The sequence below is a fragment of the Mytilus edulis genome, chromosome 14 (genome assembly GCF_963676685.1).
Source record: "Mytilus edulis chromosome 14, xbMytEdul2.2, whole genome shotgun sequence".
Lineage (NCBI taxonomy): Eukaryota > Metazoa > Mollusca > Bivalvia > Mytilida > Mytilidae > Mytilus > Mytilus edulis.
Genome location: NC_092357.1, coordinates 14,716,450 through 14,739,155, shown reverse-complemented (window position 1 = coordinate 14,739,155; position 22,706 = coordinate 14,716,450). Strand labels below are relative to the sequence as shown.

At 31.4% G+C, this 22,706-nt stretch overlaps 2 protein-coding genes across 2 annotated transcripts in view; one reads left to right on the top strand and one right to left on the bottom strand.

Annotated features, from left to right (window-relative positions):
• Positions 1–5,865, top strand: part of LOC139502997 (transcription initiation factor TFIID subunit 5-like) — a 35,889-nt gene extending 30,024 nt beyond the window's left edge. The window contains exons 15-18 of the mRNA XM_071292665.1: positions 474–587; positions 1,111–1,165; positions 3,611–3,830; positions 4,938–5,865. Coding sequence (XP_071148766.1) covers positions 474–587; positions 1,111–1,165; positions 3,611–3,830; positions 4,938–5,052 — 504 coding nt within the window. The 3' untranslated portion in view covers positions 5,053–5,865. The remainder of the gene's footprint in view (positions 1–473; positions 588–1,110; positions 1,166–3,610; positions 3,831–4,937) is intronic.
• A 1,316-nt stretch (positions 5,866–7,181) lies between these two features.
• LOC139502536 (uncharacterized) lies at positions 7,182–21,812 on the bottom strand. Its single transcript, XM_071292032.1, has 8 exons — positions 21,281–21,812; positions 19,021–19,153; positions 17,795–17,896; positions 16,960–17,130; positions 12,312–12,484; positions 11,376–11,619; positions 10,039–10,135; positions 7,182–9,352 (listed from the first exon to the last, which is right to left on the bottom strand). The coding sequence occupies exons 1-8, from the start codon at positions 21,536–21,538 to the stop codon at positions 8,374–8,376; spliced, it is 2,157 nt and encodes a 718-aa protein (XP_071148133.1). The 5' UTR covers positions 21,539–21,812; the 3' UTR covers positions 7,182–8,373.
• Between the last annotated feature and the right edge of the window lie 894 nt (positions 21,813–22,706).

Below are 22,706 nucleotides of genomic sequence, written 5' to 3'. Positions count from 1 at the left end.
TTTTGACCTCAATTTCACGGTCCACTGGACATTAGAAAATGATATTACGAGTGGGGATCTCTGTACTATGAACACATCCGTTAGATGAAGCATTGGTTGGGTTGTCTTACAAGGGGTTTCTAAATTTAGGAAGATAGCATAAAACAGTTGTTAGAATTATTAGTATAAAAAATAATTAACTACAATTTATCCAGGGCATGGTAAAAGAAAAAATATGTTTTCTGAATCCTCCACTAAACATTAATTAATGTAATAGTCTGAAGGGACTAGTTAAATGTTGCTCTTAATGCATAATAGAAAAAAGTTTTTAAGATTTCAATTTTTTGTACATGTGCCACAAACTTTTTTTTTGTAAATTTTTGGCTTTTAAAATTACTATGTATTCCTTAAACAATAGAAAAAACTTAAATTGATTTCTTGTTAAGATTTAACTTTTAACATTTTGATTTTTTATTTAACTTTTCTTCTTGCAGTGTGTGGAGTTTCACCCAAACAGTAACTACATTGTAACAGGCTCCAGTGATCGTGTGGTCAGAATGTGGGACAATCAATCTGGAAACTGTGTGAGAACATTCACAGGACACAAAGTATGATAACACTATATAAACTTATTAATAGATTTATGTCTTAACATTTTGTTCACTAGATGCATGTTTGGTCTACAAAAGACTCACCAGTGACGCTCTTGAGTCACAAATGTTTAAAATATAAATCGAAGTACAAAGTTGAAGAAAATAGTAAACTAACAAAATTACTGAATTCCAAGAAAAACTTGAAAGGGAAAGTCTGTTATCAAATGCTCAAACACGTCAAATGAATCGAAAACAACTGTCGTATATTACTAGCATGGTACAGTCATTGCTTTATTAGAAAATGGTGGATTAAACCTGGTTTTATAGCTAGCTAAATCTCTCACTTGTCAGACAGTTTTGTAACATTCCTCTATATAGACAATAGAGCAACGTTGTATGAAAAAAATGTGAAGAGACAGCAAAAACTGTTGATAAATTCTCTTGATTATAAAATGAAGATGGTGTTTTTGAGCAATATGGATAGATGATATGATGTTTTCTAAATCAATTACTGAAGTTTATTTCTTGTTTTTTGTAGGGACCAATACACAAGATGTGTTTTTCTCCTGACGGTAGATTTATAGCCACGGGTGGTAAGTAATAGATGTTTACAGTTATTACCTTTTTGTCATGTCTTCAACAATTATGTCTTGAGTGTAGGGTTGGCAAAAACCCAGGTTTTATGAGTATTGCCCAGCCTAGTGGGAAATACTGGGGAAACCCGGGTTTTACTGGGTAATATGAAATACTGGCCCAAATTTTAAAGAAGTTTAAAAAAAAAAACATAGGAATTTGATGTATTACAGTGACTTGACTGTTAGTGTTGCTCTTCACCAATTGCAACTCTATCAAAATTTTGACCAAATTGCAATTTGTTTTATAAAATCAAATTGTTCAACTGGTCAGAAATTTGAACCAACTGCTGTAGAAAACCACAGCCAAGTCATGAAAGTGCAAGGTGATATAATAAAACATACTTACAATCCTATAAGACTTTAACTCCACTTTAATGATATTGTGACAAAATTAGTTTATCAGTTTGTATAGTTATATTATAGTCATTTCCATGCTGAAGGGGAACTGTTTATTTTGAATTACTATAAAATTGTCCAAATTAAGCTTTCTTAAAGTATTCTATATTCATAAGAATCAGACATTATGTGATTTAAAACATTTCATATTCAGTAAAATATGTGTAAAATTGCAATATGTGTTTGCAGGATGTTTCCATGGGGGAGATAATAACTTTTCTTTCAAAAAGTCTTTATTCAAAAGAATAATATTTTAGGTTATCTCCCCATGAAAACTTATCAATAGCTTATTGTTATTTCACACATATTTTATTGAATATATGATGTTTTGTTTAAAATGATATCTGATTCTTATAAATATAGAATACTTTTAGAAAGAAAAACTATATGAAAGCTTAGTTTGGACAATTTTATAGCAATTCAAAATAAACAGTTTCCCTTTAGCATGGAAATGACTATAATATAACTATACAAACTGATAAACTAATTTTGTCACAACAACATTAAAGTGGAGTTAAAGTCTTATAGGATTGTACCTATATTTTATTTTATCACCTTTTGACTGAACAATTTGTTCAATATTCTGACCAGCTGAACAATTTGGTTTAATAAAACAAATTGCAATTTGGTCAAAATTTTGAATAAGTTGCAATTGGTGGAGAGCAACACTAACAGTCAAGTCACTGTAATAAGTTTACTTGTTTGCAACCGACTTATAATACAAGTGTATAAATCTGAGAAAGTATTGTTCTAGCTACTCTGAGACAAGTCAATGTAAATGAAAAAACATACATGTAACAGAAAAAGAAAAAATCTTTTGTAATATACTGGTAATCCATTTAAAAAATTATTATATATCACCATTCTTTCAAGTATGCTTAATTCACATTCAATTTGTGTGTATTTTTTTTCAAATACATTGTATATATATCATGTATACAGCTAATACATATCAAATGCATATAATTAACAATTATATGTAATGTAAGGAAAATTACTTTTTAACCATTTCAAAGTTTCAGCATATTTATATGTACATCACTAATTAATAAATCATTATTCAGAAAAGAACGCAGATTTGTTTAAATAACAATATCAGTCCTTTCATTACTAAAAATTGTTCATGACATGTCTCTTAGGGTTTTTATTTAGCAATATGGTGGTATAACAATTAAAAATTTACAATTCACTGAAACACTGCAATAAAATGTGCAAGTCTTGAATTCTGCCTACATCCAATTGGTGTAGAAAAGGAAGAAATTGAATTGTCAATCCTCTAGAAATGACTTTCAATAGTTATCTGTGTAAAATATGTATATTTAGCAATTATACCATTCAACTACAACAAGTGTTTACTATTTTGTGTAAAAAGAAGCTTAAAAATTTATAGTGCCCAGTATTGCCAAGTATTACCTGTTTATAGGAGAATTGCCCAGCCCGGGAATCCCCTGGTTTTCCCAACTTGGTTTTCCCGGACGGGTAACTTTGCCAACCCTGCTTGACTGACATATAGATTCTGGATTCTGTCATGGTAGTTTCAACATTTAGATTATAATTGAGAAGAAGCTTGATAGAGATGAGTTGTAATGTGTAACCACTTTTTGATTTGTCAGAAATACTTTTAATTTCAAATAAGATATATTTAAACATGACAATTCTTACATTCTTGTTCAATTAGTAATGAACAACCTCCTTACCCATGTAGATACTGTAAATTCTGAAATTAATGGTATGTTTTTCTAATTGTCAATTATTTAGTAGTGCCTGGTTGGGTATGATAAAATTAACATTTTATAATATCATTAGTGATTTTCAATTATTTATTGCAAACACATTTATTCTTCTCTTGCTAGTGGTCAAGGATATGCAAAAATGAATGGATGCATTAATTTCTGAATTAAAAGACATTCGCTTCAGTAGAAACAAAAAAAGGCAAAGCAATTGTACCGTAATATATTTTCAGGTGTAAAAAAAGAAATTATTGTATTGTATTTGTTATATTTTCAGGTGTTGATAAGACGATTTTATTATGGGATATTGCAAGTGGTAATATGTTAGCACAGTTAAAAGGACACACACAGGCTGTGTATTCTCTCATGTTTAGTCGAGAAGGAAGTGTTTTATCGTCAGGAGGTTTGGACAGTTGTGTTAAGATCTGGGACGTCAACAGAGTTCTACAGGAATACGATACAGATTCTGATGCCACCATACCAAGTTCACTTCAGGTGTAAGTAATTCCCTTTTCACAGGACAAACTATAGGTTAAAATACTACATGAATTTTGCTCATTGTGGAAGGCTGAACACTGCCCTGTAGTTGTAAATCTCCTTTGATCCCTGATGGATAGTTTCCTTGTTGGCAATCATAACACTTCTTATTTTTATAACTATGAGGAACCATAATTCATTTATTTGATAGTAATTGATCATAATTATAACATGTATAAGGTTAAAGGCTATTATGAATTATAAAAATCAATATATTTTAATGTATAAAAATCAGATGTTGTATGATTGCTAATGAAACTCAGAAGTATTTTGTGTCTAGTTTCACCATAGTTTTAACATGTGCAATAACCCGAATTAAACCACTCAGAAGTTTACTGTGTCAAGTTTCTTTTTAATTTGAATAATCTGCATCACACCAATTGTGTAATATTTATAAATTAACTGTTTATTTAAGGTGGTATGAATGTCTTTCAGCATCTTGAATTGTAAAAAACATTGAATTGAAGATCCAGATTGTCAATCAAGTTAGCAAAATTTGATGTTAGAATGCAAATAACTAATGTGAATTTTCATTCAAAAGAACAAAAGAAGATCATCACGTATAAACATGATAAATATAAATAATTCAATTTTGGATGTAACACGTCTTCTGATTGGCTGACAGTGTTTTGTCTATCAGCTCCTAGACATAATTTTGACATATGACTGTGACGTCATCAACAGTCTTTTCGTAATTTACTCCAAGTTAAATTGGAATTAAGAATTAAATTATAAGCTACAGGGAATTATTTTATTTTCCAATTCTATCATTTAGTTTAGCTTCTTATCACATATTGATGTATTTTCCTGTATAATCTATACAAAATGTGTCATTTTGTCACAACCTATAGTTTGAGAAAATGCACGGTAACAGCATTTTTATTATATTTTTTTTTAACATATATCAATATATACTATGTTTTGGCATGGCATAAAATGAACAAATTCTATCATTTTCAATTTAGACTCCCATACCACCTTAACCTTTATATCAATTTATATTGTATTTGTTGAAAAGTCTTAATCAGACAGTATATATTTAACAGTTTTACCTTATATATTGGCAGGAATGATAATGCTAATTTGTTACTAGGATCCTTTCCAACAAAACAGACATCAGTTTTATGTGTTCACTTTACAAGGAAGAACCTTTTATTAGCAAGTGGACCTGTAGCCATATGACATTAAACTACCATCTTGTTGACTGTAAAATTGAGGACAAGTACATTTTTGTCAGAGGGAAATGTTGCAAAGATTATTGACGTGATTTGAAGTTCATGGAAATTTAAAATCTTTGTGAAAAGAGATGGTATACACTCAGTCAAGTGAGGAACATTGTGCAAAGTATGAGAACCTTTATGAAAAGAAAGAGAAATGTGAAAGATTCTTTTGAAAACATACTGATATTTATTGAATATTGAATGTAGATCACTAGGTTGAAGAAGAAATGCATAATCCATGCCTATCTTACTACTAAACATACCATGTATTTGATTACAAACTAATGTTCACTATATTCTTATTTTGGACATCAAGCAAAAGTCATGTGAAAAACAAAAAAGTCTGATGTTGTGGTAATTTGACACCTTTTGGGTTCGATCCAATTCTTTGGCGCACAAATTAAAAGGTCTGAAAATTTCTGTTTCCCTGTTAAGGCTATGGCATTTAGCAGTACGAGCAAAGACTGGTCAGCCTAAGACCAGGTAACCTGAGACTGGTCAGCCTGAAGTCAGAATAGTATCATTGTTTGATATCATTAAATATATCAGGTGCTGCCACAATATCTTGTTTTCTTGGGGACAACTACCTTGTGAACTAGAACATTATAAACTTGGGCTCAGTTGTTGGTATCATTGAAAGCAGGTTTCATATTAAAGATAATTAGTATTACATATGACGGTATATGTTTCTGATAATATTTTTGTACTGGACTTTCATTTAACCCATCATCATTATCATGATCTCAAATACAAAACTAAAAATATAACTTGAAAATTGTTATTTTATTTATTATTTAATAGTGAATGAAATATTTACATGAATAAAACCAACCATGACTTAGTGAGCTCATACAACAATCTGTGTTGTCTTTGTCATGAGATAAATAAAGACTTGTGAGCTTATTTTTTTAGTTGCAATATATTCTCTACTGAGACAAAGGGATGACAATCTTGTGGTTGTGGCATATTTTTTTGTTTAAAGTTTTAATATTTCAGAAGATAAAGACGTAAATGCTTCCTTGTATGCAAATACTTTATGCAGTTAGTTTCTGTCTGTCATATGTCCATTCTCTTTGATCTCATTTGCATGGTTTAGTGACTTCTTGTTAAAATATGAGTTTTTTTTGTCAACCCAAATACTCACTTATATTGAGTAACTGGAATATGCATTGGTTTATAGGTTTCTTGCACTATCTGCATGTATGTCAGGTAGTGTTCACATGTCTGACCTCAACAACATTGTATGGAGGAGCGATCAAGGTTAGAGTAAAGTCAGTGTCACATAAACTGAGCTTACTTAGGTCAATTTTACTTAGTGTATAGTTTGATTGTAAAGTGTTCAAGTCTGACTGGCAGTTTTAATCTGACCTGTACCTCAATTTTATGGTTCATTGGACAATTTTAAGTTTTTGTGGTTTAGTCTGTTTCTCAGATATTTGATTAAGCAATAGGTCAATTATATATGGTGTATGGAACGATTGTAAGGTTTTCATGTTTGTCAAGCAGAATTCATACGACCTTGACCATATTGGTCAATGATTCATGATGAGTTGTTAATCAAATAAATAAATTATAGTTTATTGCACCAAATCCTTCTCTAAAAAGTAAATCACAAAAATACTGAACTTAGAAGAAAATCAATTCTGAAAGTCCATAATCACATGGCAAAATCAAATAACAAAACGCATCAAAAACGAATGGACAAGAACTGTCATATTTCTGACTAGGTACAGGCATTTTCAAATCTCTAACCCAGGACAGTGGTGTTGCACATGTTGCAGTACAACATACGGACAAACTATTAAAATTTGTTGAAAAAGGCTTGACTCATTAGAGTGATGTAATGCAGAAAAAACAAAAACAAAACACAGACTGCGCTTGTCCCTGTATATATACATCCCAATAACAAAAAGACACAGATACCAGATCTGAGAGCACCCTCATTTACTTTCAGCCAGTTTAAAGCTCATAACAACTTAAAAAAATCATGTATTTATGAATTGAAAATAAATCTACAGCCATGTGCATATTTATCTTAAAATAATATTTAGTTGGTTCTTTATTTCAAAAATCAATATTTATACCAAAATTCCAAGAAATTCGCTGGATTTTAATGGTTTGTAAGTTTTACTTCACTGCAATTTCTTTATTTAATCATTATTCACACTGTTCACTAGCAATTGGCCAATATTTCTGGCATATTGTTCCATTTAAAAGATGACTGAACTGCAATTTTGTGAAATGTTTAAACAAAATGTTATTGTGAAAAGACAAATCTTTTTAAGTATACATATGGTTACATATATATATACCACTTTAAAACCCTGTTTAATATGATCCAAACCAGTGTAGAAAGCTTTAAATATTGTTTAAAATATAAAAAGCATGTTGATTTTCACAAGTTTATTTTATAAGAAAGATACGTAACACATTCGCATGAAAAATAGGAAAGTCGGTTATTATTTTGTGCAAGTTGCTTTTTATTTATTAAAGAACTCTTTTTCTATTGTTTGAACATTGGATTGCATGCTGACATTGAATGAATAAGGATATTATTGTAAGATGGTTTGTACAGTTTTAGTAGTAAAACACTGTTTATGTGTGCAATATGGATTTCTGAATATATATGCTATATGACAAATTCAATCATTAATTCCTAATTTTAAAACTAAATACAAGCTAACATTTCCTAAGGAAATACGTTTATTTTATTTGTATTTGAACTATGTACTACTAACAAGACCAGGAGAAAGCAATCACATTTATAATTCATTAATGCAGATTTCAGTATAAACAAATACATCATATACAGTTATACTGAGAAAGTTTAGATTGTATTTTAGCCGATAGCCTATTAATTGGCTGTACCCAGTGTTTGGCATTTCTTGCTAATTGCCATTTGTTTTCATCAGATATTTGAGTTTATTTCAATTCTAAATTTCTTTTCAGCAGCAAAAAAAAAGTCATATTCAGGATCGTATTTTTTCACTCGCCAAATAGAACGTCTCTGTTGAGTCCTGTCTTTTTTAAATTTCTTTAATACTTTGTAATTTGTTTAGGTTTTCTCAGTTTGTTTATGAAACTGGTATTGTCCTTTCGAGTTTTCGCTTACAGTTTTCATTGGTAGATATATGTCTTTTTGTTTTGTTTTGTAGTTTCTTTATTTTATTAAACAAGAAATAAAACTCGTCATGTAAACTTATAAGTCGTAGACAGACAGCCCAATTAGTGTCATAATAAGCCGAACATCAAAGTTTAAAATGTATGATAAACATTTCAGAGATTACGCGTTTGATGGATTGTGCATTGTATGGATAAAGTTCGCCAACTTTGCTACTAAAGGATTTTCCCTGGGTTCTAAAGAAGGGACGTTCTGTTCTCCCTGAGATGAAAAAGTCCTTGTTCCCCTCGTATTTATTTGTTTTGGAAATACTGGCGTTGGGAATGGGGTTGCTCTAACTGAATTACGTCTTGAAGGCACTGATTGTATATGAGCAAGAGTTAAACGTTTCTCTGATTGTTGTTTTAACTCCATTGCTTCTATAACATGCTGTGGATGTATACTGTTTTTCCTGACTGGACTATTTTTCCTGACAGGACGTACTCGTCGATTTTGCACTGAACCCATTCTTGATGTGCTTTGTCTAGTCTTTTGAAATGGTATTGGAATACCTGGGTTGTTGTACTGAATCTTCCCACCTGTTGGAATCTGAAAATTTGATAAATCAATGTTTGAATGAACTGTAGGCGGAATTTCTGTCGTAGTAGTAATTGTCTCCTGATCATTTGTATTATTAATATATTCCACTCGACATAGCTTTAAAGCATCCATAAAATTTTTCAATCTTTCGAACTTTCTTGTCAGTCGGGATTGTAGTAATTCATAGTTGTCTCCCCTAAGACATGGATGAGTGAACGCAACTGATGCTATTGAAGCACACGCATTGGTGCAAATTTTCTCAGCGGCGCAGTGGTCCAAGGCAACTGAAGTGGCGTCTGGTTGACGAACAGCATCAAACAAACGACCAAAATGACAACCATTTGCTTCCCCTGTCGTCTGCAGCTTACAGAGAGGAATCTGCTTGAAGGAAGTAGCAGTGGCATCCAACCAATCTTCTCGTGGATAATACATGAGACTTGTTGAGCACATTTCATTGGTTGAAAGTAAACCCCACTTGATTGTGGTTTTCGCTGTTGTAGTGTCATACCAGCACACCGTCCTTATACTGTCACCAGGAAACATTCGAATTGGCTTTTTGAGACTAAAATTAAAAGAAGGTCACAATACAATTTACCAGAAAACATCATTTGTACGCGGAATTCCCATTGTATATAGGATATGTTAATAACATTCACGATACCACTGATATTGCACTAGATGCGTATTTCGACGATTTATATCTTAAATGATGATTGTTGCCAATTTATTTGAAAATCCCATCCAAGCAAACATGTAAGGGCTGATTAAACACCGAAAAGAGGTGAGTGCAGCCACACCGGTTCGTCGAATCAGAGCTTTGTATGAAAGAGAAACATTCCACATAAAACAATGATTCTTTAATTAATAACAGCAAATTTCAATAAAGCAATATCTGTTCTATTTGCTTGTCAGTACAGATGTTTCGGATACTGGGATGTTGATACCCTTGGCGTCCAACAGTAGATGAAATGTGTATTCTAACAGAACCAATATTATCACCATGTTATGCATAAATGATAGACACGTGTTTCGTCTAGAAGAGACTCATAAGTGTACTTCGAAACAGAAAAGTTGCAAAAAAAAACCTGATAAAGAACGAAGTTTGAGATCATTTAGGATCCCAACTTCCGAATCTTTTTGACAAATTCAGCTATGGTTACAAATTCCCGTGATATAAAATCCTAATTATTCAGCATTTAAAAAAAAAATATCCAAAGTTTAAGACGGACGGATATTTTGTTTACTTACTGTGTTCCCTTTAGATTATGTGCTTTAAATCCGGTTCCATCGGCTATGACTTCAACGGGAACGCCGTCTCTTATTAATTCAACGATCTGTTGACGGCCTGAAACAGCAACTAAGTTTTACTCACGACATTAAATGTTGCAATGGGTAAACGTTAACGTACTTTTTCCAGCCATACCAACTCAAATGAAATAGATCTTACTTAAAGGGACACTAGCTGTCAAAAAATCATGTTCATAGATTTGATTCAAATTCTTTTATTCGACTTATAACATATTAAATCGTATATAACGATATAAAAAAGTATACAGTAAAATTGAGAATGGAAATGGGGAATGTGTCAAAGAGACAACAACCCGACCAAATAAAAAACAACAGCAGAGGGTCACCAACAGGTCTTCAATGTAGCGAGAAATTCTCGCACCCGGAGGCGTCCCTCAGCTGGCCCCTAAACAAATATATACTAGTCCAGTGATAATGAACGCCATACTAATTTCCAAATTGTACACAAGAAACTAAAATTAAAATAATACAAGACTAACAAAGGCCAGAGGCTCCTGACTTGGGACAGGCGAAAAAATGAGGCGGGGTTAAACATGTTTGTGAGATCTCAACCCTCCCCCTATACCTCTAACCAATGTAGAAAATTAAACGCATAACAATACGCACATTAAAATTCAGTTCAAGAGAAGTCCGAGTCTGATGTCAGAAGATGTAACCAAAGAAAATAAACAAAATGACAATAATACATAAATAACAACAGACTACTAGCAGTTAAGGCATGCATAAACTATGTATCAGCAATTTGTGTTTATTGTAGATCTTAGCGTCACCGATGAGTCTTATGTGGACGAAACGCGCGTCTGGCATTTCAAATTATAAGCCTTGTACACTTGATAACTAATTAGTCCAGACGCCATCTAAACCCGATATACACATACACAAATGTATAACATGTATAAAGAGACAGCGAACACGACCAAGTGGATTTTTCTAGGTCTGTTTGATTTCATATTAACGGTTAAAATAATGTTAATAATCGTTTTATCCTGTATACCAACGAAATGTTGTAGATATAATCAGTGAATTAAATGGTTTGTCCTTGTTTTATTTTCAATGTTGACATACTTTTCCTTTTGACACACGCCTAGTTTGTGGGTAAACCATATCTAGCTAAGCAGTTCAATTGTAGTTCACATGAATACGAATTCAATGAGGTCCTCAATGAGATTTTTATCCTGGTATTTATTACTAAATATACTGATAATGTCTTGATTGCAATGTAAGCAAATTGACAACAGCAATGTTGTTAATAACAATTACCACAAAATAACACTTACCATAGCTGTGCATATGAATGAATGCGCCTGTTATATAGATTGGTTTGGACATTTGCATGGTAGAACATTCTCCAGGATACTCAGATGTTATTGTGGTTGTTTTCTGTCCAGTAGGTAGTGTAAAATGGGTAACTGAAATCAATTTATTTCCAAGTTCATAACGTTGAAGGTAACTAGTGTAGTACAAAGTTATCCCTGAGCTGTCATACAGTGCTGGATTCAAATATGGGTTCTTATATCTTATCTGAAAGTAGTGACAAAAGGATTAGTGTTATACATAAAAGTGGTTTCGATAAAATCAAAATTTAAGTTCAATTTTGATTGGATGTTAACTGATTAATCTAACCAAGCGCGCTTCTGTCTTTCAAAACTGTATACATCTATGTATGATGTTAATCAAAAATGATATTGGCTAGGACAAAATTCAACATGTGAAATTATAATTAAATTAAATATTAGTTCATAAAGTCATCCGTTTGATTTCAATGCAAATATTCTAAACTTGCGTGCATCGTTGTACTTTTTACAAGAATGCTGTTTTGAATAATATTTTGCTAATTTTGTCCCTGTTAACCAACCGAAGAAAAACAACGGCTTATTTGAAATATATTTGCTTACAAGACGAACATTTTAGTTATTGCTGTCAATTTGTATGCGATATCGTCACCTGTCGAAAACTTTACAAAAAACTTAGATCAGTAGAAAACAAATTCAAGTAACCAGGTATAAATGATTTTCAGAATAATTCAATAAGGTTTGTGTTTTCCTCTTTTTTTATCAATAAATTTTTTTACTTATAAAGATTTTACAAAACATTTTCCTAGCTACTCAATACCATAATATAGAGAATCGTTAATGCAAGTAGTCATGTAACTGTCCGAAGTGATTTCTGTTTTTCTTATATTTGAGGCACAACCTTATGAAATACAACAATACCTGGAAAATCATTTGCCTGCACCCATTCTCGCCTATTCTATAACCTGATTTAGGCGGGAAACAAATTCCATTCTCATGCCTGGAGTAACCACCTATTAGACTTTGGCAATCTCCACGGGGTTTCTCGCCACATTCAAATGGATGGTTATACACTCGGGAGTGAAGACCAGAATCTGCAATGAAAGCAGGAAAACTAAAACGTATGATAAATGTTCAAATTAAATACCATGGTTGTTTATTTAGAGCTTAAAAACATTAGGCTAAACACATTTATTTTTAAAATTCAATTAATTGAGCTGTACATAAACAAAGTAGTACGGAAAACTTTGAGTATGTTGCCGATATTTCAATTGAGCGTGGGAAACTGTTAAAGTGTAAAGCGAAGACAATAATCACTGTGTCTAAACCACACCGGCAAAATTTGTTCGGACTCGATGGTATCTAACATCCGGCACAATGACGGAACATTAATAGACAGAAGAAAGCTAGGTTTCTCCTTATTTTCTTATTTTTTTTTATGATATCGAAGAATATAAATACACATACAACTATTTTCTATTGTGATATGCAATATTTTCTACAACCGTTCTATATTAATGGAAAAATAAGTAAAAATGCACGTCAAAATGACGAATTGAGTGAACCTTGCCTCGTAATTGTTTAATTTCTCTTTAAATTGTTCACATTGTACGGAAAGAAAGGTACGGGAAGATAGATATTGACACGGAGATTGCAAATTTAGTTATTATGAGCATCTCAATAATTGTAACTCTGTGTATGGAACGAAAGAAATGGGTCATGTCAAAATGGAACTGGCCGGTTTCGTCAATGTATACAACCCGGTTTCGTCGTAGATTTCAAAATGCATAACCCGGTTTGGTCAAATAAAAAAAATCATAATCGCATTACATTATAATTGATTATTTAACTTCAGCGTTCAAAATGAGTTTTGTGGGTCGTTCGAAAACAAGTTCGTTCACCGGACAGCGGCTTATTATTTATATGAGTCTCAGATTCAAATAAATAATAAGCAAATTCCTACTCTTATAGAACACAAATATTTTAATTTTACTTTGCATTCCGAACTTTTTTAACAGCATATTGAGATTAAAGCTCTCTAAATATGCGTTTTCTATATGAGTTATGGGAAAATATGTTGAACATGTTTAAACTTGAAATTAAAGTTTACGGTCTTAAAAATCGAAACACACAATTGATATGTGATTTTCTCGCACAAAAGAATGGACACCTTTATAAGTAATCTAATCATTCCATGTATGTAATCTTTTCTACCATCGTTAAAAATAAATCTTCTTAAGGATAAACGTTGATAATAAGACAAATGTATATGCATGCATAATCGACATAGAAAATGAATGTAGGATTACAACTACCATGCATTAAAATAAAATTTATTTATCACTAATTGTAACTATACTGCTATGTACAAATTAGTATAATAGTCTCAGGTCATCGATAAAATTCAATAATAATTATTTTGTTAACATTATTAAAAAAACCGAGTCTGTACTGTCGCCATTGTGTTATGATGATCGTACACTGACGTTGGTCAATATATTTTGACAATATATACGGACAGACGGATTCAGTTTATTTCAAAGTGGGCGTATTTCGAACAACCTTTACATACCGCCGAGCGTAGCGAGTCGAACAATATTTTGATTATTTTTTGCTTTACAAAATCGTTAAACACAGGAATCAATATAGTTTTGGCAACCGAAGGTGGGGTCGGGGCGTGCAACCTATACGTCACTGTCATCCAGATTCGCCACTTATCTTATAAAGTGTATACCGAATTAAAATATTGTAAGAAATGAGAAAACAGGGACACCCGGGAAATCGGATTATGTGAGTTGGATTATGTTTATTATAATAAATGCCGAATATCAAGTTCTTTTTATCGATTTCTATACATTTTTCTCAAATATATATAAAAGTTATATAGGAAAATGATAAGGCAGATAAATATACAAATAAATCGACTTGGCCGATAACCTAATATAACTTATTGACCTTTAATTACGATTTTTTTTTCATTTCTTTGCGTTTTTACACGCCCGTCCCAATTTTGACAGGACGTATTATTGTATACACCCGTCTGTCCGTCCGTCCTTCCATCCGTCCGTTCCTCCATCTATCAGTCATTCGGTCCGTCCGTCTAGCTATCCGTCTATCTTTATGTCCAGCGTAAACATGTCGCACCGTAACTTGAGCTTATCTAGTTTTCATGAAACTTAACAAAGTTATTTCTTGAAATGGTCAAACGATTTGTAAACCTTTTAGTGAAAATCAAATTAAATCTTTTTGAGTTACAGAACTTTGTAAGTAAAACAGGAGTATGTTTTTTGTTAACATGTCGCGCCATATCTCAAAATGATTTATCATTATTGCATCAAACTTTACACACTTCTTAGTAATATAAATCTTAACTTCTGCATACTTTATGGTGATGTTTTAAATTTTGTTTTTTAAGCGTTAATTAGGTTTTCTTTGTAAAAAAAAAGGGGGGGGGGGTCACATACTGCGGTGCATCTCAAAACCTATATAAAAAAAATATCATAATGTTAATGTTAAAAAAAATAATTAGATAACAGTGTTTGCTATTGAGTATTTATATTCCATTTAAAATTAGTTTGAAGATCAGTGAAATAACGGATACGACTTTCATTAGGAAAATGTGTAGTACTATAATTACCTATGTAAATAAATGTAAACACGCCAAGTTTACTTTATAATACATACTAGAACACACCCGTGATATCGCGGGTCCGTGACTGAATTAAAGTATATAACTATGCGTAAGCCTTATTTTAGTATTGGTATTGTCATCTGATAAAGTCGTGCCGATTATAAGATACACAGTTTTCTCTGCTTTCAAATCTTTCTGTTTGAACCCGTCGACCTGGAACTTTTTAATTATTGGTAATATTCAGGTCCTGGAATAGAGTATTTTTTAATCAACAGCATATTGTCCAATAAAGTTCAAATCTTTGGTTCGCTGTTTTACGTCATGCCCGCTAACAAATTAAAAACTGTACCTATACGCCTTAGTCAAAATTTTTAGTATTCGTATTGTTATCTTAGAAAGTCTTACTAATTAAAAAACTACAATAGGGAACAATTTGACAATGATTGAATTTAGTTGTGTCGACTTTGTGATTATGACCCGTGTATATAGTAAAATCAAATACACCATTTGGTGGTGCGCCTGTTAGATGCGGAACATACAGATAAGGTAAGTACAGGTGAATATACTATTGGTATCGGCACCGGATTCGACCCGGAACTTGTTAATTATTGGCAATATTAATTATGTGGAAAACAAAAGGGTCTGGAGTGGTGTAATTTTTAATCTACACAATTGTCCTCTATTAGCTATATATAAAGTTGAATTCTTTGATATGTCGTTTTTACCTGATGCCGGCTGATAAATTGGACCTCGTAATTTTAGTATTATAGATATATTTAATTTCTTTCGAAAGACAATGTTCAGATCCGTGTTAACGTTGCTTTTCATTAATTGTTGGTTTTAAAAAAATATAAAAAACCGGGTGATATATATAGACGAAACCGGGTGTTGTGTAGTAAACAACAATGACGAAACCGGTGTATTTTTATTTGACATGACCTATTTCTTTCGTTCCATACACATAAATACAAGTATTGAGATGCTCATAATAACTAGTTTTGCAATCTCTGTGTCAGTATCTATCTTCCCGTACCTTTCTTTCCGTACAATGTGAACAATTTAAAGAGAAATTAAACAATTTCGAGGCAAGGTTCACTCAATTCGTCATTTTGACATGCATTTTGACTTATTTCTCCGTTAATATAGAACGGTTGTAGAAAATATTGCATATCACAATAGAAAATAGTTGTTTATGTATATATATTCTTCGATATCATTTAAAAAATAAGAAAATAAGGAGAAACCTATCTTTCTTCTGTCTATTGATGTTCCGTCATTGTGCCGGATGTTAGATACCATCGAGTCCGATCAAATTCTGCCGGTGTGGTTTAGACACAGTGATAATGACGTTTTGATATAAATGCTAAATAGTAAAAAGTAGAAAGGACAAAAATACCACACTCCGAGGAAAATTCTAAACGAAAAGTACAAAAGCAAATGGCAAAAAAATGTGATTGAAGATCATAGAGTAAATCTTAATATTATTTAGTTCAAATCTGAATGCCATTGCTCATTGCATATACATTATTATACTATGTTTACGGTTATATTAAACTGCAGATAAAGGAAAATTTTTAAGAATCGAAAGATCTTACATAAGGCATACTTAAACTAATTCTGCATCGAAAGTTTGCTGTTAAAAAAAATCATGCTTTTTTATACTCTATTTTTAAAGATCTTTCTGTTTAAAACACAAAACATATATAACATGTATAATGTATTTCAGTTGTTGCACACCTAAAATAAGTACTATTTAAACATTTTAACCGGACTCTGACCAAAAGTTGCAACTGCAGTTTTTCAGTAGAGCTTTGTTAACCCATTATTTTGAGTCGACATGTATGTTACTCCGGAAACTTTGCCTAAATTTTGAATGTTCTATGCAATTTTGGTATAAAATTTTCAAACTGCAATTCGTGAATAAAATATTGAGTTTACCACAGGCAAATATCTGTATTTGGTCCACTATTTTGGACTTGTCTATGATTGGTTCTGCAGCAAGTAGATGATAATCCTGGTCAAATGGTAATCTGACTTCCAAACATACATATGATGATGCTTTTATTGGAACATGGGCATTAGTCATATTGATATGTAACTTTTCTGTATCTGTAAAAGGCAAGAACAATCAAGTAATTGAAATATAACAAAAACATCAATTAAATGCAAAATAGTAAAACCAGACACAAAATGAGTTAAATAAAGGCAACAGTAGTATACCGCTGTTCAAAACTCATAAATCCATGGACAAAAAACAAAATCGGGGTAACAAACTAAAACCGAGGGAAACGCATTAAATATAAGAGGAGAACAACGACATAACACCGAAACGTAACACACACAGAAACGGACCAAGCATCAGACAAAACACCACGAGAATAACAAATATAACATCAAAACCAAATTTTAAAACTTAACGTTTATCTTTGATTCTTTTTTGTCTTTTAAAGTCTCAATCTGCTGAAGGATCAGGCAGCGGTGAAAACTTAAAAAACCAAAAACCCACTCTAGTTTAAATAAATTTAAATTGTATAATGATGCACGGATGTAACATTTGTTTTCTTTTACCATTTGACATTTCAAAATATTATTTTGTTGAAATGCCCTAGAAATGAACAATCAAGTAGAGCTGCGTAATCTGCTCGCGTTCAAACCAAAAGTTATCTACAGGTATCTCAAATTAATAGACACGCAGAAACAAAAGACCTAACATTTCCAACATATGGTGAGGGGAACATGATATCCTTATATGTTAAATAGGTTAGATACTTACCATTCCTTGCAAACGAAGGACAATCAAGATTTCTTTGACCAGGACATACATAATTATTGGGTTTCTGTGCACATACTGGACTACCTATCGGTTCGCAAACTCCTAAAATACAAATCGAGGATTCTTCAATTGTTGTAAATAAACTCATCACAGATACCAGGATTAAATTTAGTATTTGCACATGACGCGCGTTTTGTCTTCAAAAGACTCATTAGTAATAGTGTGCCGTAACATATGAACTGATAAAATTTAATTTTATTCTTATTGATTAAACTGAACAAGACCTTGAAAACTTTCTTCGTAACATTTGTATGATAGCTTTTCATGATTTTGATATTCCTCGTGCGTTCGGTTCTCTTTTATATTTTGTCTCGGCTGAGAGAAAAGACGCCAAAGACGAATTTGTGTATGCTATTTGTATGCAACATTGAACTTTAGAAGGTGAAAGACCTTGGATACTTGTAAATAAAATAATAAAGTGTTAATTTCTGTCTACATTAATGTTAAATATGTACTTTAATTGACAGTTATGGGGATTCTTTGTTTTGTATTTTGTTTTTTATGAAGTCACTGTCTCATATTTGAACGTCTAGATGTGGTTAACAGAATAGAAAAGAATAGGCAATAAATTATGAAAGATAAAAAGCTAAAAAAAAAAAAAAAAAAGACCCAATATTTTGAATAGATAATAATGGGGTGCTCACAAATAAAGAAAATAAAGGAGTGCAAAGTTAAAGAATTGTGAAAAATTGGATGTCAAAATATATAGGATAGAGAATAATGCGGTGCACAATTGAAGAATAGAGAATAACGGAGTTCTAAAATATAAAGAGTTGAGAATAATGGGGTGCTAAGGAATGAAAAATAAAGAATAATGGAGAGCTGAAATATAAAGAATTGAGAATAATTGGGTCCTTTAGTATAAATAATAGAGTTTAATGGAGAGTTTAACTATAAAGAATTGAGAATAATGGGGTGCTATAGTATAAATAATAGAGTTTAATGGAGAGCTTAACTATAAAGAATTGTGAATAATGGGGTGCTATAGTATAAATAATCGAGAATAATGGAGAGCTAAATTATAAAAAAATTAGAATAATGGGGAGCTGAAATAAAACAAAAAATAGAGAAAAATGAAGTGCTAAAATAAAAAGAATTGGATAATTAAAATGACTTAAAAATTGAAGGAATTACAGACCTTCAAATATTAACAGAATATGTATTACCTGGATGTGAAACTGTCTTTGATAAAGGTGTATGATTTTTTTGTTGCCATTCACAGGTTGGGTCGCCAAGCTCCTCCCCATTAGTACGACCATCTCCATCAGAATCCATCATACAAAGCTGTCTGGTCCATGTCTGCAAAAAGTAAAATCACAAAAATACTGAACTCCGAGAAAAATTCAAAATGGAATGTCCATTATCAAATGGCAAAATGAAAAGCTCTAAACACATTAAACAATTGGATAACAACTGTCATATTCCTATATTGGTATAGACATTTGCTTCTGAGAAAATTGTGGATTAAATCTGGTTTTGACCCTCTCACTATAATAAGAGTCGCATCAAATTTAATTATATTGACAACGATGCGTAATAAAAGACAAGTGGTAATCAGTTATGTTTCAGACTTAATGATTTTTTTTTAATGAAATAGATCACTTATAGATCATAAACATACTGTTCTTTTATATTTTCATGCATTCTAGCTATGCTTCGTTCTAAAATTCACTTTCTTAAGTCTGTATCTCGAAAAATGATACTATTGTCGCCTATGCGGAAGTTGTAGTTTGCAGTCAGCACGTGTTTCTGCATGATCAGCATATTTTTCTTTATAAGTAGATAATTTGAAGTCTCAGCTGACAATCTAACTTGATGTATTATGATATCTTACATATATACGTATTCATTAAATTGATAATAACTTGCCAACTAATTTACACATTAGATGCTAGATAATTTAAAGAAAAATATAAGAAAATTCAAATTTGATGCGACATTGCATAATTGAGAAAGGACGGAAATAAGTATGTCTAACGAAGAGATGAAAGAAATATACAAAGCAAACAAATTTCAACATCTCTTTTCTTTTAAATCGAAAATTGTGATATAGGTTTTGATAAAAAAAAAACAATCTTCAATCAAAAAAGCTATTCTGCTCCACAGAATGAATAAAAATGAAATAAAAATAACATAATAATGTTACCAATATTCTGCACCAGATGTGCTTATCTACAACAAATGTCTCATTAGTAATGCTCGAGGCAAATATATTTGAAATCGACAAATTATAAAAGATAATTAAATCACAATATCCGGGCTTTTTTGCAAATACCACCCCCTTGAAGTATCGACACAGTACCAATCTTTACCACAAAATGCGCAAAATGCATATAGTAATTTGTATTTGTCCTTCTGTGGTAAACAAGTATATTTTTTCCTATGAAATGTTGTATCAAAGCTTATATGAAATACTTTTATAACTGTAGAGTAAGATATAAATAAAAAGGTAAAAATTTGTATTTGTGCCACACGCGCGTTTCGTCTAGAAAAGACTCATCAGTGACGCTCGAATAAACATAAGGTTTAAAAGACCAAATAAAGTACGAAGTTGAAGATTATTGAAGATAAAATAAAATCCCTAAAAGTTTTGCTAAACACATCTTAGGTAATGTATACCTGAGTTGGAAAAACCTAAGTATTTCAAAAATTCAAAGTTGTAATTATTTTATAATTATGACCATGTAAATGATAATTCATGTCAGCAATATGTAATATAAAAAAAAACCAGAACTATAAAAAATTGACATATTTCTGTTTTATTCTTTTTATGTTATTAATTAGGTATGACAAACCTTTATGATTATGTATAGTTGAATAAAAAAAAAATCAGTTATTTGTATGATAATAGGTGACCTACATTCTTCAACTACATATCTATTTTATGTCGAGTTGATACCTCGTGAAATGACCATTTGAAACTATTTCACTTTTTGCCTTGACAATTGCACACACTTCTAATGAATAACTTCATCCTCATTATCATTATTTAATTGTCACCGGAAAAGATAGACATTCTGTTGAAAAAATATGTAGAATGCAACATGTGGAAATGTAGTAAAGTATATCGAAAGTTTTATGAAATCAAATAAAAATCTGTTGCATTAAAGAAGCGAAAAATAAAAATAAAAATAAAAATGTGTCCTTTCTTGTGTCAACTGATAACAGCCTTGCATGATAATATCCGTCCACTTTCTAATACGGCGGATTTATTATTATTCGATGTAGATTTCTTAGATTTCGTAATGTAAATGTTTAACGATTTACACAATTTATAGTGGTGTGTATGCTGACTTTGGCAAAACATCGATATTAAATATGCAAGAAAATGCAAAATGTTCTTAATCCATGAAAATGAATACACACGGAAAAAAAATGAATCCACAGTAATAAAGATCTGTTGAACGGTTAGAAATATTTACTTACCATTCTACTTCGTAAGAAGTCTTCTCCAAAAGGATTTCTTGGAGCAAATACTTTAGGTTTTCCATGTCCTACAGCCGTCCACATTTCGGTAGGATTACACGGATTTGGAACAATGTTTCCATTAGGAATATTAAATCGATACGATGGCCAGCAGTTTGTATCAATGACTTGTAACAAAAAAAATATAATTGGAATCCAAAATTGTCTATCGTATTGAAAACAAAACGAAAAATCAACTATGTTCTTCCCACTATGCATTTCGATTTGTCAATGATATCACAGGTTACCTTCTACAGCTGTTAGACCCATTTTAAGAACTGCAATTCACTTGTATCACTAGTAACCTCTGCCGCATTACTTTTATGTCAATATAACCTCTTATTCTACATCAAAGGAATGAGGAAGAGATCATAAAGAGGCATCTATAGGAGGTCATTCTGTTTTTTGAAACAATTTTTCACCAATATCTAATTCTTTGTCTGTGAACTGTTCTTTATTGAGTAAGTCATGACCTTACAATTGAGAACAAATTTAATTGCGTCAATTATATACATGATTAAAATTGCTTATTTTCAGAACACCTCATTTCCTTTAAAAACGCATAATTTAATAAGAGTTATTTCTACATGACAAGTGTTACTGTTTCTCCTCTATTTATCATGGTGTCAATTAGACATTTGTATTTACAAGTGATAAACAAACCGCAATGATTTAATTTTTATGATAATTAGAATAAAATAATAAATTTGTATGAAAGATTTGCATTGATTTACATAACAAAGTTAATTTTTCATATGTTTCAAATCATTCTTTATTTCAATATATATATAATATCCTGGTCGTCTCGTTACGTTCTGATATAACGATCATTATACAGATATAATTATATATTCTATATAAATGATTTTTTTTCAATCTTTGGAATTGTTAGAATACTAAGATTTTCCTCATATCGGAATGCAAAAAGTCTATAAAAGAAAAACCGCGCTACAAGGAAAATGTTAAACAAAAAGTGGGGTAACAATAGAAAAATCAAAAGCCAAAACGAAGGATAACCTTGGCTATAATTGTCGAAATTATGAATCTTCAATGCTTTTCAGGTTTATATTTCAATTAGCATTCTACTTTTTAGATTCGAAAGACACTAACTTCACCTTTTCAGGAACGCTCACACCCATTAATTTTTATGCACAAGCACTTGTATACGTGAGAAATTAAATGACCAAAATGTGACATAAAAAGAATAGACGAAATAGTACTAAGGTCAGCCTTGCCTGAGGGAATAAACAGAATTTGATATATACTTTGATATATATGTTAATTGTACCTTATTTTTATATATGTTTTCGACCCTACATCAGTCATCGCCCAGGAAATATGAATACTTCGGAAATTGATAACAGTTATTCAATGAACGACACAAGGT